The sequence below is a fragment of the Anabrus simplex genome, chromosome 1 (assembly GCF_040414725.1).
Source record: "Anabrus simplex isolate iqAnaSimp1 chromosome 1, ASM4041472v1, whole genome shotgun sequence".
In the NCBI taxonomy this organism is placed as follows: Eukaryota; Metazoa; Arthropoda; class Insecta; order Orthoptera; family Tettigoniidae; genus Anabrus; species Anabrus simplex.
In genome coordinates this window covers 545,772,453-545,788,373 of record NC_090265.1, presented here as the reverse complement: position 1 = coordinate 545,788,373, position 15,921 = coordinate 545,772,453, and the positions used below count along the sequence as shown (strand labels likewise).

General features: G+C 38.7%; 1 protein-coding gene across 4 annotated transcripts in view; it reads right to left on the bottom strand.

The window, feature by feature from the left end:
- Rpi (Ribose-5-phosphate isomerase) overlaps window positions 1–14,167 on the bottom strand; it is a 139,224-nt gene extending 125,057 nt beyond the window's left edge. For all 4 annotated transcript variants that reach the window (XM_067135517.2, XM_067135519.2, XM_067135518.2 and 1 more), the window contains exons 1-4: window positions 13,905–14,167; window positions 13,622–13,682; window positions 8,567–8,682; window positions 8,292–8,425 (exon numbers count right to left, since the gene is read on the bottom strand). In XM_067135517.2, the coding sequence (XP_066991618.1) occupies window positions 8,292–8,425; window positions 8,567–8,682; window positions 13,622–13,682; window positions 13,905–14,144 (551 nt within the window). In that variant the 5' untranslated portion in view covers window positions 14,145–14,167. The remainder of the gene's footprint in view (window positions 1–8,291; window positions 8,426–8,566; window positions 8,683–13,621; window positions 13,683–13,904) is intronic.
- Window positions 14,168–15,921: the final 1,754 nt, after the last annotated feature.

Here is a 15,921-nt window from a genome sequence, read left to right as displayed (position 1 = left end):
TTGATCCCCAATTGGCGGGCGGGTGAGAAAAGTGAAGAAAAGATTGCATCCAAATGACCGAGTTTATGGATGTTTTTGTGTACGTTCCAATATAATTGTCAGCTGAATTTGGTACAAATATTACCTACTGTCTAGAAAAAAATACTGTGGGGGAAAGACACCCCTAGAAGCCTTAGACAAAGGGACAAAATATAACAATATTAGTGTTGAATCCATACTTTTCGGGACTACGGGAGCGATTTCAAAGTCACTTATGACTTATTATCAGGAGACAAAGTGTATGGAGATATAACAACGTTAAGCACACCCACAAGGGGGTGAGATGTAGAAATAATCGAAAATAGTGTCGAATCCATTCTTTGCGGGGTCGCTGAGATGAATAGTAACGCTCCGAATTTTTTACAAGTCCAAGTTCTTCCCCCTTTCGCATAGTGGTGAGAAGAAGTGAAAAACAAAATTTCCAAAATGACCGAGATAATGGATGTATATGTGTATATTCCAGCATAATTCTCAACCAAAATCGGACCTACTGTCTGGAAAAAAATACCTTTGGTGTAAGAGGACTCGAGCCTCTAAAGTAGAGCTGAAATGTTAACATTAAACGAAAATGACCGATATCTGTGTCCAATCCATAGTTTTGAGGATTGCTGAGATGAACTGTGACACTCTGGATGCCGTTTAAGGTTTAGTCCTAATCGGCAGGCGAGTTAGAACCAGGTAAGAAAAGAAAATGTCCAAAGGGACAGAGTTTAAAGACGTATGTGTGTATGCTCTAGCATACCTCTCAACCAAACTTGGTATACACATGACTTACTATATAGGAAACACTGTGGGGGTCAGATACACCTAGCAACCCTAGGGGCGAGGGTGAATTATAAAAAACAAAGAAAGACAGGTGAAATATAAGAAATAATAGATAACGACAAATATTCATGTACAGTCCATACTTTTCGAGGTCGCTGAGGTGAATGATGACACTCCGGTTGTCGTTGTTCAGCCCCTATCGGCATGGATATTAGAAGGGGTGGAAAGGAAAATGTTCAAAATGACCAAAAATACGGATGTGTTTTTCATCCAGCATAGCCTTCATATAAAATTGGTACACGTATGACTTACTATCTGAAAAAAATACTGTTAGGGTAAAACACCCCTAGCACACCTAGAGGAGATGGTGAAATATAAAAATAAACGATTTTTTACTGATATTAATGCGTTCTTTACGAGGTCACAAAGTTGATCTGTGACACTCTTGATGGTCAAGTCATACTTCAGCTGCAATCAGTATGGAGGTTGAGAGGGGGTGAAAATGAATGTAAATATAACGGATATTATGGATGTACTGTATGTGGGTATGTTCCAGAATTGCTCTCAGTGAAACTTGGTACACATGACTTACCATCTTAGAAAAAATACTATGGAGATGAAAAATCACAGCCTCCGCTGGGGGTGGGGAATGAGAGGGGTTGACATGCAAAAATGATGGAAAATAACCAATATTAATGTCGAAATCCATTGTTTATGTGTCTCTTATACGAACTGTACGCTCTTGATACCATTTAAGTCCACGTACAGTATCCATTGAGACAGGAGCTGAGAAGGGCTTAAAAGTATATGGTATAAAATGAACGAGATTAGTGTTGAATACACTGCTTTTGGGGTCACTAGGCTGATTGTGACAGTCTCAATGACTGCCGAAATCATGTACATCATTATGTACAGTGCGACTGGTAAATATATATAATTGTTACTTTTATTTTTTTGGAAAGAATCAAATACTTCCCAGTTATTTCTAGCTTCCACAAGGACAAGGTTTTACTCGAAAATGAAATAATTTAAAACTTGAAATAAGATGCATCTAAATAACTCTACAACTACATAATAGGTCATAAAATGAACATCTCAAAAAAATTCAATAAGCAATCACTTCACACTTAACTAACTGGTAATACAAATACTAAAGGCAAACATTCAAAAGCTACCCGGACAATGCCGGGTACTACAGCTAGTATATATATAAAATGGATGGTACACCAGCACCTTGTAATCTAGTTTTATGCATCCTGCCAATATTACTACAATTCTGAAATACACTGGTCTCTCTCCCTAAACTGGAGTAATGGTTATGGGTGTGGTTATGGGCTAGAAAACAGCAGAAATCGTGAGCGCCGCTATTAATTCATTATAGGTACCTCAAACGAACCCACAAAACGAGCAGATACAAAGAACACATACCTTACAACAGCAGCAGGTATTTTATGGGCTGGGAACTACAAATCGCATGTCAAGCCTCGCAGTAGCTCAGACTGAAAGGGCGCGGTGAGAGATGTGATAGTGGCAGTGCTCGAAAGTTTAAATCCCACGCTAGTATTTTTTACTGCCAATTACCTGGGATGTGGCAAGGTTGCATAATTTATAGCTTCTACAGACGGATTTCTTTATGTGGCCCTGTAAGCGGCCGTATGTACCGTGGCACTGGGTATGGTGCTGGGTTGGATGAGGATGAGGAGGTGATGGTCTGTGGCTAGGACACAGGCAACCAATTATCTATGTCGTACATGTTCCAAGCTTTGTAGATCACAGGTAGGGCAAAGTGTGCCCCATTGGAACGATAACTACATGCGATGGCAGGTAGGTATGTAGACGTGCAAACTCCCGTGCTTCAAGGCAACACAACACGACTCCAGCGATAAGTACAGTATGTAGATATGTTATTCAACTATGGAGAAGCTAAACAGAATGCATACCAGGTACGTGTGTACCAAGAACACTATCTGGATAAACGACAACTAACAGGCATGACATTTTGGAGTGTGGAAAGACATCTGCAGGCTACAGTGCCCCTGGGAAGGACATAGCCTGTTCGAGATCATCTTGTGCATCTGCTCACAATTAAGAGGTTGTGTTGGACACTATCCAGCATAGCCTTCACTCTAGCAAAAAGGGCACTGCATAGGAAACAAATATACTGCATATGCAGCGGTTTCACCTGTACGATCTGCACTTACACCAGGAGCTCCATGGTTATGATTTTGAATCCCAGCTGGCATTCTGTCGATGGACCCTACAGCATGTGGACAATGAGCCTGCCCTTTTAACAATCATCTTATTTACGGACGATGCATGGTTACACAACAATGGAACCATAAATTACCATTATGTGTATTACTGAAGTGTAGATAACTCCTCCAGGTATGACGGGCAGCTTTTCAGGTATTCAGGCAGACAGGGGCGTGAACGTATGGTATGGCATCGTGGGTGATCACCCCAATGGTCCCCATTTCTTTCAGGGACCTCTAATGGGAGAACTCTATCTGTGATTTCTCCAAAGTGAACTACCACCATTCTTGGAACATGTGCCACTCCTTAACCGTTGCAGGATGAGGTTTCAACATGATGGAGCTCTGCTGCATGTGGTGGTGGTCGTCCGGAACCATCTCCATATAACGTATCCCGACAAGTTGATAGAAAGGAGAGGACTTGTCCTATGGCCTACCAGATCTTATGCCCATGGATTTTTTTCTGCGGGGCCATGTAACCAATTGGTGTATGCAAAGGAGCTGGCCAATGCTGGTCACCTTAGACAGTTCATCACTGAGACATCCCGATCGCCCAAGAGAGTTTCGGTTTACTCGGTCTGCCATCTAGTGGGCCTAGAGTAAAATGGAACGTCAAAATTGACGAGCAGACAGCGTCAAATTGAAATGTCTGCACACGGTAGCTGAGCCCATACGATTATTATTATTATTATTATTATTATTATTATTACTACCACTGCTTTCTATTGTTGTGCTTTGATTTTGGTACAGGAGTAAAATGAGTCTTCTGTCCCATTCTTCATGTTCCTAAAGAGTTGTTTCCAGTTTACTTTATCAAAGGCTTTCTCTATATCCACAAATGCAATGTATGCTTTCCTGTTAACACTCAGTCTTCTTTCTAGAATAGTTCTTAATGCTAGAAGTGCTTCTCTTATTCCCTTCCCTGTTGTAAAACCAAACTGATCCTGCGATGTATATTGTTCAATTTTCTTTTTAATCCTGTTCTTAATTACACTAAGCAGTATTTTGGATGTGTGTGATAGCAGTGTTAGTGTTCTATAGTTGGAACAGTCAGTAGCATTTCCTTTCTTTGGTAAGGTAACTGCCCTACTTTTAGTAAAGTCTCCAGGAATTTTGCCATTGTAATAGCATCTTGCAATGATTCTATACAGTTGTTGCTCCATTCTTTCTCCTACTCCTGTGAGAAGTTTTGCTGGTATGTTGTCCGGTCGCTTTCTTGTCCTTTAATTGTTTTAGTGCTAGGTCAAATTCTTCCCATGTGATTATTGGGCCTATATTGTCATCTTACACCATCTGTTCAGGTTCAAGATAGTCTGGAATTGCCATTACTTTTTCATCCCAGTACAGGTCTTCAAGATATTCCTTCCAGCGTTCTGTGATATCTTCACTATCAATAAGTAGTTGCCCATTCTTATACTCTATAACTGAACTTGTTTTTGGGTCTATATTGGAGTGATTTGATCATGCCATATGCTCTATCTGTTCTTCCTCCTATTATATCATTCTCTATAGTCTGCATAATTTCCTTCATTCATACTTCTTTTGCCTCCCTACATTTTGTCACAATGAGATTCTTTGTTTTTCTGGCTTAATGCTGTGTTTATCTTCTTATACTGGTTTTGTTTGTGAATGAGGTCTAATATCTCTTCAGTAATCCATGGTTTTCTTGGCTCTAGTCGTCTATTCCCTAAAGTTCTATGTGCTATCTCAGAAATTCCTCATTTCATCATTTTCCAGTCCATCTCACAATTATTAGATTCCATGAGTGCAATTTGTATCCTCTGCATATTTCTGTTTAATTTGTTCATTTTGCAATCTGTTTAAATCCCATCTGACTTTCTTCCTTCTGATTATCTTTTTAAATCTGAAATTGGACTTTGCCATCACACGTGTGTGATCACTGTCCACTTCAGTGCCAGGGTACCTGTGACTTGATTTGATTTCTATACCTAGCTTTAACTAATATGAAATCAATTTGGTATCTTTGCATGTCTCCAGGACTTTTCCAGGTATATCGTCTTCTCAAACGCACTTCAAACATGGTGTTAGTTATTATCATATCATACTGTTCACAAAAATCTAGTAGCCTTTCACCTCGGCTGTTCCTCTTTCCAAGTCCAAATTTCCCATTCTGTCTGGTTTCGAGCTAACCACAACATTGAAATCTCCCACAATCACCAGATATTCTTTGTCGTCAATTAGTTTTAGTAGCTCATAAAGACATTCTTCAACCCCATCTTCATTACTTTTTTTTTTTTTTACAAGTTGCTTTACGTCGCACCGACACATATAGAAACTTATAAATAATAAAACAGATAGGTCTTACGGCGACGATGGGACAAGGGGCTAGGAGTGGGAAGGAAGTGGCCGTGGCCTTAATTAAGGTACAGCCCCAGCATTTGCCTGGTGTGAAAATGGGAAACCACGGAAAACCATCTTCAGGGCGGCCGACAGTGGGGTTCGAACCCACTATCACCCAAATACTGGACACTGGCCGCACTGCAGCTATCGAGCTCGGTCATCTTCATTACTGTTCGATGTTGGAAACTACACTTGTATAATGGTCATATTCCTAGGTTTTGCTTTGATCTTCACCATCAGTATTCTGTCATTTACATGATAGGTGTTAGGGCTATACCATGTCTTAAAATTTTCACCCTGATAAAAAATATGCTCGTAACAGATTTTTCAAAATTCATACAGAACATGCCCTAGCAGATTCCATAAAGTTAACAGTGGCTTGCCATAGGGATCAGTCTTGTCTCCCATTCTCTTCAACTTATACATCCATGATCTACCAGAAACCGTATCTTGCAAGTTTACCTATGCAGTTGATATCAACCTCACCATACAAAGAAAGACTTCAACGAGGCAGAAGACATTCTATCCGAAGACCTTGACAAGATGGGTGGTTACTTTAAAAAATGGCACCTGAAACCTAGTCCACTAAAGACAGAGGTAGCTATGTTCCACCTAAATAACGGACAGGCTGGCAAACTATCAACCTACGATCAGGTTTGGAAACCACACACTGCAGTGTAATACCAACCCAAAATATCTGGGTGTAACTTTAGACAGGTCCTTAACCTATCGACGCCATCTTGAGAAACTGCCTGCTAAGCTTAAAAGCCGTAACAACTTGCTGGTTAAACTAGCTGGTACTTCATGGGGCGCAGATGCGCGTACACTACCAATAGTAGCAACAGTATATTCGCCAGCTGAATATTGCTCCTCTGTATGGCTCTATAAAAGCTCCCACACTAGTCTGGTTGATGTCCAACTGCACCACACAATGAGAATTATATCTGGTACATTGCGCTCTACTCCTTTTCAATGGTTACCATTACTGAACAACATCTACCTCCCAATACATGAGGATACAGATGAAAATGCCGTAATGAGACTCAAATCACGGAAACCTGCCTGGAAGATGGCAAAGGAATTAGTTAATTCACATTTCAAGCCTAATGAAATATGGAAACACGAATGGTCACAATCACACCCTCATGGCATTGTCAACATCAGGGATCCAACTTCAAAGTTGTCTGGGTTCATTCAACCTTCCTCGCTCCACCTGGACCCCACTCAACAGGATGCGCTGCAGAGTCGGAAGAAGTGCCTCTGCTCTGCATCAGTGGGGCTGGAAAGACTCTCCAGCTGGTGATTGTGGTGCTGAAGTGCAAACCATCGTGCACATTCTGAAGGACTGCCCTCTGCAAGCTTTTGCTCGTTCCATCGAGGACATTCATCAGGTGACCTTTCAGGCACTCTCCTGGCTGGAAGAGCTAGACATTCATTGATAAGAGACTCGAAGACCCCCCACATTAACCTTTTTAATGTGAAGCTTGTATATATATATTTCTTTATGTATATAGAGTCAATTTTTTTGGTGCCTGTTAAAACCTTGTACATAGCCGATTGTCAACTGTAGCATCAAATACTAAATAATAATAATAATAATAATAATAATAATAATAATAATAATAATAATAATAATAATAATAATAATAATAATAAATAATTTATGTTAATTAACCAGTACATTCAAGACTTATCACAATAATCTTGCAGTATTATGTAACCACTAATGCTGTAATCATCAGACACAGAACCCCATTTCCATGTGTATTTTAAAACACACGATTGTGATTGTTCATTTTTAAGATTCCACGTGTATTGGTTGGGATTTGGACAGTAGCTGTCATCATATCATTTTGCCACCTTGCCTTCATCTTTATCAATAATTTTTATTTGATGGTACTGAAATTCCTCGAATGAAAGGGAGAAAAATAAGATAAGTTTATAATGGGCACCATCAGTGAACTTGAGGACAACTGCGTACCCAAGATTTAAAAAAACAAACTACCAGCACCATAGTAGTATTATCCACGGACAGTACTACTTATCATGAAATGCTAATACTGTATGTGTTATCTCAGTATCTACATTTAATCAAACCTGTTATAATGTGTTTCTTGCCTTTGTAGAGATGCACGCTGCTTCACTGCAATGGAAACGTCCTGCTTTTCATGCAGCCTAGCTATGTTGTGTTCAAAATAATTTGAAATACCAATTGATCAATTGCAAAAGCAGCTGAATAGTGGCATGCAAGACAGGCTGTTGTCATGACACTGTATGTCATAGGGCTAGAAACAACCCAAATATGAATTAATGCACGGAATGTACAAGTCAAAATTAAAACATGTGAAGGTGTTTTGCACATCTGGGTGGTCTGATGGCATTGCCTTTCAATTCTAGCTGCTGACACCATATTTCTCTAACAAGCTAGCTAATTAGTATGCCAGCAAGATGACTGAATACCACTCATATGATAAACATTGAAATTGATAAATTAGTAATACCGAACTTAAGTTCTGAGACATCAGTAGTTTCCAAACATTAAACTAGATCATCATTCCTGTTACGTGAAATATTTCAAACACCGGATCTAAACAGCAGGTAAGAATCATACTGACAATGCTGTTTTACAATCTGTACCGCAATCATTGTTACATAAACAGTTTGCTGTTCTCTTTTTAATACACTTTTCATTTGGTATGCAAAAGAAGGTATGTAGATTGCATCCATCTATCATGGATTTATAGTTAAAACAAGGAATTTAGGGCAAGGGTAAATAACTCATGCATAAGACAGAGAGAGAGAGACACACACATTACAGTCAAAACACAACTACAATAAATAGACGTAAACAGCACATTCTGATTTGTTACTTACGTGTAATCGCCTATGATAATTAACTGCTTTGCACATGATGCAACAATTTTCTCTTGAGTGAGGCAGCCTCCACCACCTTTAATGAGGGTCATACGAGAGTCTACCTCATCTGCACCATCAATGCAACAATCTAACTATAAAAAACAGACAAACAATATTATGTTACAATCCTAAGTAATAATAATTACAGGAATGAATAAAGTACAGCCCTTTAATTTTGCTTTTAATTTAAGAAATGTTCAAATACATTGCTTGCCACAGGTAGGCTTACATACCACTGGATTCCGATCCAAATCTCCGAGAGTCAGCTTGTGACCTAAAATTAATTGTCTAGCTTGGAATGAGGTTGGAATGCAGATAACTTTCAAGTTCTCATTTCTCACTCTTTCAGCTGAAAAAATAAGATAAGAAAAAACACATTCAGAAATAATATCAATAAAGGCAAGCAAGTACAGTAAATAAAAGTATGCTCTACAAACAGAAAAAAAAATTTTAAAAATAAAATTGGATTAGACCATTAACAAGAAATTTAGCAAGGGTCAGTCCAGTTTACACAAGAAAAGTCGGCCTGATATCTAGGGATGAGAATTTGCCTATTTTATTCCTATTCCTGTGTACAGAAACACAGGCTCTCGAGATATAAATCCATTTTAGGCTCGTTTTAGTAGGTTTTATTGTGCCTATAAATGCCTATTTAAGGTTTTTGTGCCTATTTGGAGAATAATTGCCTATTTTATGCCTTTTCACAGTCTTTTAAAGACTTTTTTTTCAATGCATTATATTCTAGCTAGTGTGGTCGAAATAACTGGCAGGTGGGTAACGTGCATTAACTCCACATATCGCTCAAATTTAGTTCTCAAGATACCTTGTGGAGGAATGAGAGTCCATGCTAACTCCAGTCACAAATATAGTCAAAGATATGACATGTTTTCTGATTGATTCACTAAAATCACAGCTATGGGTGTGTAAAGAGTGTTATTATGTCCAGCAGGTTGTGATCATAACAATTTTCATCACTCTAAAGGGTATTTTATGCGTACTTATAAAGCGTTATCTCCCTCTCCATATGAGTTCCTGTCTAATATGATTTCTTAACCATTCACGTCAAGGAAGAAGTCAAGCCTGTAACAATGTTTTCTACTACATGTGTTGGACAAAATAAAAACAATGATGTCGCAGCCACCTGCATGGCCGCCCTACAGGATTCAGCCACCACAAATTCCTGGTGCCCAGTCATATACGTATAGAAAGTGATAGGGATCATAATATTAGAGAATAAATGCAAGAGAAAGTTTAAAGGTAATATTGAACATACACATGACTGGGCACAGATTATGTGACAGAATGTAAAGAAGAAGCCATTCATAGTCAAAGATGTGCAAGGAAATTAGTTCCTTGACTTTGAATCACTATTGGAAGGCCCTCTGCAACATTGACAGGTTAATAACAATGATGACCAGCTGAACTGGAGGGAAGTCAATGGCTTAAAGTGGGCACTCTCTTCTACAAGACTACTCTTGATGAAGGGGCATTTCAGGAAGTAAGCTTTTTAAGACAAACAATGCAGCTTTACCATCTCTTTCTTGAAGATTAAGGACTTGCTTTATTTACTGAAGTTTGTGTCTAATGTTTTCCATCACTTATATCAGGTGCTCTCTACAAGTACAACTGTCGAAGAAGTGTATCACAGACACAGTTTCAGATGTAAAAGTAAACCACAGCTTTAACTATGGGTGCAGACTACAAGTTTACCTCTTATAATCATACACTGCTATAAAATAAGACATCTCTGTAAGAAAACACAAAAATATAATAACAAATTTATGGCACTGACAAACTGAACTAAGTGTAGGCTATACTGTTACTAAAACACATCTGTCTCCTAAGGTACAGATATTATCAATTCCTTTCAATCTGTGTCCAATTTCTTTTCAAGTAACTCAAGGTGTTTTCGTTTTCTTCTAAAAATATTATGGTGTCCAGAGGTTACATATCTGTTTTGCTACGTGTTTGGCTATGTAACAGACAAATCCAATAAGTGCAATGTATTGCATTTGCACTAATCTTAGCTAAAGCCAAGTTCATTAGTACTCCATCTAGCAATCAATGCTCTAGTGAAAACTCTGTCTGTGAGTTGTTTTTACTCGATACAATTGGTTAATGTCTATATGACAGAAAATGTTTGGTAATTTTTTTAGTTACAAAGCCCAGAACAAGAAGTGATCTACCAGAAAGTTTAATTCGTCAAAATAAAAAGGATGAAAAAGTGCTGATTCTTCAAAATATACCAGTACAGGGGAAAATGAAATACTAGACCCCTGGTACTTCGATGTCACATAAAAATTTAAAAACTATAAAGATGAGTACGAGGACTGAGCTTTGCTTTAAAAAGACTTGAAGAACTTAATCTAACTCCACAGACTATGACAGGAGTATTAGGGATTGATCAGCACTTAAATACATTTAAGTGCCTATTGATATTGTCTATATGGGTCGAAGTCCTTTCAGAGATCAACTCTTGGAATGTACTTCTGCAGGCAACTGTGGATGTTGAAGTTACCGACCTTCATCATCTGACTGATAATTTAACAAGCTAGTGTTCCAAGTGGGATGATATGCACCTAGTTCAAGAATGTAAACTTGTAGCTGAGAATTTTGGAATATTACAAGAGGTTCCTGAACAAAGGAAGAAGCAAAGCATCTGCCTGATGGAAGTTGTGAACTACAGAAGAGTATGAAGAAAACTTTAAAACCAATATTTTCTATGTACTGATAGACAGTGTTGTAGATATTTTAACACAAAGATTTAAAGCTGTAAACACCACAGGTGACCTACCAAGAACAACTTCAAAAAAGATACAGTTTGCAGACGATCTAGCTTTAATTACTCAGAGTACGGATTTGGCGCACTGTGAGGATGTACTTACAGAGAACCTAGCTACCATGTGTGACTATTTTCACAAATGGAGACTCCAACCAAATCCTAGTAAAACGGAAGTAACAGCATTCCACTTGCATAACGTGGAAGCTAATTGGAAGCTACATGTGTTTTTTTAACGGAACAGAAGTCTCCCACAACTTCTTCCCAAAATATCTGGGTGTCACACTGGATCGATCCTTGTCGTTCAAACAGCATTGCTCGAATCTGTCAAAGAAGCTGAGTACAAGAGTAAATCTACTGCATAAACTAGCGGGCAGCAACTGTGGTGCAGATGCAAACACTCTTCGCACTGCTTCACTTTCTCTAGCATATTCGGTTGGTGAGTACTGCGCTCCTGTGTGAGAAAACAGCATACATTCGAGCAAGATTGACGTACAGCTGAATGAAACCATGAGAGTTGTTACTGGTACAGTGAGGTCCACTCCTACTCAGTGGCTGCCTGTTTTAGCAAACATTGCTCCTCCAGATCTGAGGAGAAAAGCAGCGAAAGTACAGTTGCTCAAAAGACCTTTACACACAGGAACTCACTTTTGTTCAATGCCTTACGAGATCCACCTGTGATGAGGTTAAAATCCAGGAATCCACTCTGAACTGATCTACACTCCTATGGAAAATTCAGTGTAACAGCAGAATGGAGACAGCGATGGAAACAATGTCCACCCACCAACACCTTTCTGATTAAAGACCCAACGAAGAAAGTGCCAGGTTTCGATCTTCCTCGACATGAGTGGTCAAAACTTGACCGTTTCAGAACAGGCCACGGCAGGTGCCGATATATGATGAAAAGGTGGGGATATTGTGAAAGTGCTGCGTGTGAGTGTGGTGCTGAGAAGCAGACTTTGCTTCATGTTGTTGAGAGCTGTCCACTATCAGCATTTAAGGACGGTTTACGGACTCTGGATGAATTGACACTAAGTACAGTAGACTGGTTGTCGAAGCTGGACATTCTAGTTTAATTAGCCTACCTCTATATTTTAATTTGTATGTTAATTGTATACTTTTACACATTATGCTTGTAAATGCCATACGATAATAATACCCCATTTGTATGCAGGATCTCTCTTGAAGTTGTTAAGTCCTTTATTTGTATTCTGTTATAGGTCAGTATATTTCTTATGACAGTTGTAACTTCATTTCCTCAGTTTGTCATGGATTCCATTTTTGCAACGAGTTTTGTCCTGTTCAACAAATCAAAGGCTTTGGTGTAGTCGATGAAGACAGTTCTGAATTTGTCTTTTGGATGTCTTAGCGCTTGGTCGATGTCATTAAGAAGATTATGTATGGCTTGTAAGGTGGACCTCCCTTCTCTGAAGCCAAATTGTTGATCTGGAATCAGTGGGTCTATTGTCTCCGTTAGGCGTTTGTTGAGTAACTTTGTGTAGACTTTAATTAGGCCTATGTTATTTTCAAATGCTATACCACGATAGGAATTTGGATTATTTGTATCCCCTGATCCCTTGTAGAGGACTTTAATTGTCTACTTTCTCCAGCTATCTGGGATTTCTCCTGAGCTGAGGCATTTATTAAATAATTCTGTCCATATTTCCATTAACACTCCTGTTTATTCGTTTAACATCTCATTATAAATCCCATCTGGTCCTGCTGCCTTTTTGTTTTTTCTGTTTCTAATTACTGTTTCAACCTCTTCTGTTGTATTTGGGAGGTGTTTTCTTCCTCATTCAGTGTCCTGAAATTTGGACTTAAAATGATGTTATAAACAATTCTGCAAATCAAAAAGCAAGGAAAGCTGTTTTGTAATAATTTGAATCTTTTGAGATGATAAATTTTAATGTATTGAAAAAAATCTCTTGATATGCTTTTCTAATTAACTACTTCTATATTAAGATTATGATTGATGAACTTGATCTGTTGGTATTATTTGAATGTAGTGGCACTTTTAAAAATTATAGGCCTAATTAATTATCTTTCAAAATGCTGCGTTTTAATTATGGGAAACTACGCAATGGGGAGCGCCCAGCTAAATAACTGAGATGGCACCTAGCTCTTGATGGTCCTGGACCAAATAGGTTATATAACAAGATCTTGAAGCAAGCAAGAAGATAAAGATAGCAACAGATTATGCAAGAGGAAGAAGTCTGCTTGGATACAAAAAGTGGAGTGCGCTCATTACCGCACCTAGGCAACTGGAGTTGTTTCACAACAAATGACCACAGGGATGGCAACAGAGGAAATTTGCTTTGGAGAGCTATAGACCTAGGCCTACATCCTGTTAGTTTTCCTTCCTTTTTTTTTTTTTTTTTTTTATGTACACAAACACATTTTACAACTGAAATAAACGCCTGTTAAACTCATTCAAAAGAAATCAACAAGAAAGATACCTAATCATAATGTCACTCAAAATCTACCACTATTGAATACCAGTACATACCTAGTCTCTCCACAGCATACACAATTGTAGAACCACTTCCGACCCCAATAACAGTATTGTCCTGAAAAATATAATTACACAATTGAATTGAAAGAAAAATGTGATGGTGTACAACAGGCATAAGCTTCCAATAACCTGCAATTAAAAATCTTTTGAACATATCACTCCAATCTTTATTACGTCAAGTAACTTTCACAAAAAGAGAACTACAGGGAATAAATTACGAAACTTGTGTCTGTAAGCAGACAAATCCTGTTGTACTCCAAGTACTTTTTCAAATTACCTTTACAAATTCGTCTACAGCTCTAGTAGCTGCAGCTTGTTTAGCTCTTTCAACAGGCCCCATGATTTTTTGGTGAACTTTGCTTGTTGGGCAGAAAATATTAATCCTTGGCCTCGGTAACTTCACTGGAGTTAAGTAGTTACGTGATGGAAGAATGCAGCCTCGAAATATTTCAGCATGCCTTCCCGAAAACTTCCAACGCTTTACTTTCCACAAACACCAGGAAGAAACTGCGGACATTGCGTACCGCTTTCCTGGTGGCAAATGCAAGAATCACAGACGTAAACAAAACAACGTGACAACGGAAGCGAAGGTCCGTGACCTTAACCTACGCCAAGCCGGTAGGAACGGATGATTTACGCCGTTAGCCCACGCCTCTTGTCGAGATGGTCGAGATGGAGCAATGACCTCGTGAGGATTATTTTAAGAGATCCAGTTCTTGCAATCCACTACATACTTTCCACCGTCAACTTTCTAGGTGTTTGTAAGAGGCCAATTTGGCTGGAAATAAATAATAAGCTATACGGTAGCTCAGTTAATAAAAAATAGTACATCGAACACTTCCGCGATGATGGTTGTTGACCTTGACCGAAACGAAAGTGATAGTGGAATGGGAAAAAGATTAACACACTCCCGCTCCGGATTTGTCATCAAAATATTGGCCCGGAATTCAAGCTGAAAGGCCAAGAGAAAGGATCTAATCGTAAGATAGAGTTCTGGATGTTTTTAGTCAACACCTATTTTCACTAACTACTGTACTCATGAAGCCCACATACCAGAACATCTTATGTGGGATTCACACGTATATGTTACTACCTCTGTAGCCGGTAAAAGTCCACCTGTTCACACAAGCTTTATAACAAGATGAGGAAGTAGAAATTATGCAAATCTTACTCAGAATTCCAATTACAGGAGAGATGTGCCCATTGCAATATCCAGGAGCCCAACAACCTCTCCCCAGAAGTACATTTACTTTTATAATCTAGTGTTCTTTTTTGCAACTGGCTTCACGTCGCATTGACACAGATAGGTCTTATGGCGACGATGGGATAGGAAAGGGCTAGGAGAGGGAAGGAAGCAACCATGGCCTTAATTAACATACAGCCCCAACATTTTCCTGGTGTGAAAATGGGAAACCACAGAAAACCATCTTCATGGTTGCTGACAGTGTAGGTTTGTATCCACTTATCTCCTAAATGCTAGCTCACAGCTGCGTGTCCCTAACTTCACGGCCAACTCTTTCGATATAACCTAATGAACAATGTATCAAATAAAGTTGCATTTTAAACACCTTTATCATACATATACAAGGCTACAATTTATCTATATACTAGCAGTTGTACCCGTGCTTCGCTACGCTATTCCAGATAGTATACGGATATCGAAGTAAATTACTGTACATGAAGTTAATAATAAATTTTAAATTGCATGTAAATTGGCGTTATCCGAGAAAAAGAATAGGGAGATCCGCAGACGATGTTTCCAATGTAAAGTGGGAGTTGTGGAGTTGCGATGATAACGACAGGTGCACTTGTCTACCACAATTATGTTTTAGAAACGTAGAATAGGGTGAAATTTGTGTAAGATTTTCACACAGTGCATTACTTTTCAGATACTTATGCGACAGCTTCAAACATAGAATTTGGCTCACATATGGCTACTGGGAGGGCCAATATTCGTGTAGAATTTGATGATCCCATCTTTCGTAAAAGTGAATCAAACCATCAATTGTACATGTACAAAGTGCAAAATTTAGAAATAGAGAAAAAATTAATGTATAAGGGATAGAGATACGACAAAAGGTCATAGGACCGAAGTTGTAGATCACTCCAAATTGAACGGAGATTGTGCCATCCGTTTTGTGATACGACTTACCGTTTAGCCACGAAATACATCGAAAGGAAGGACTGCACCGTCATTAAAATTGCCTCCATATTTCGATATTTTTCGGGGGTAAAAAATAAAATTTTTAAACATCTCGTAAATTTTCCGTCGGTTACATGCTAAAAGCTATAAT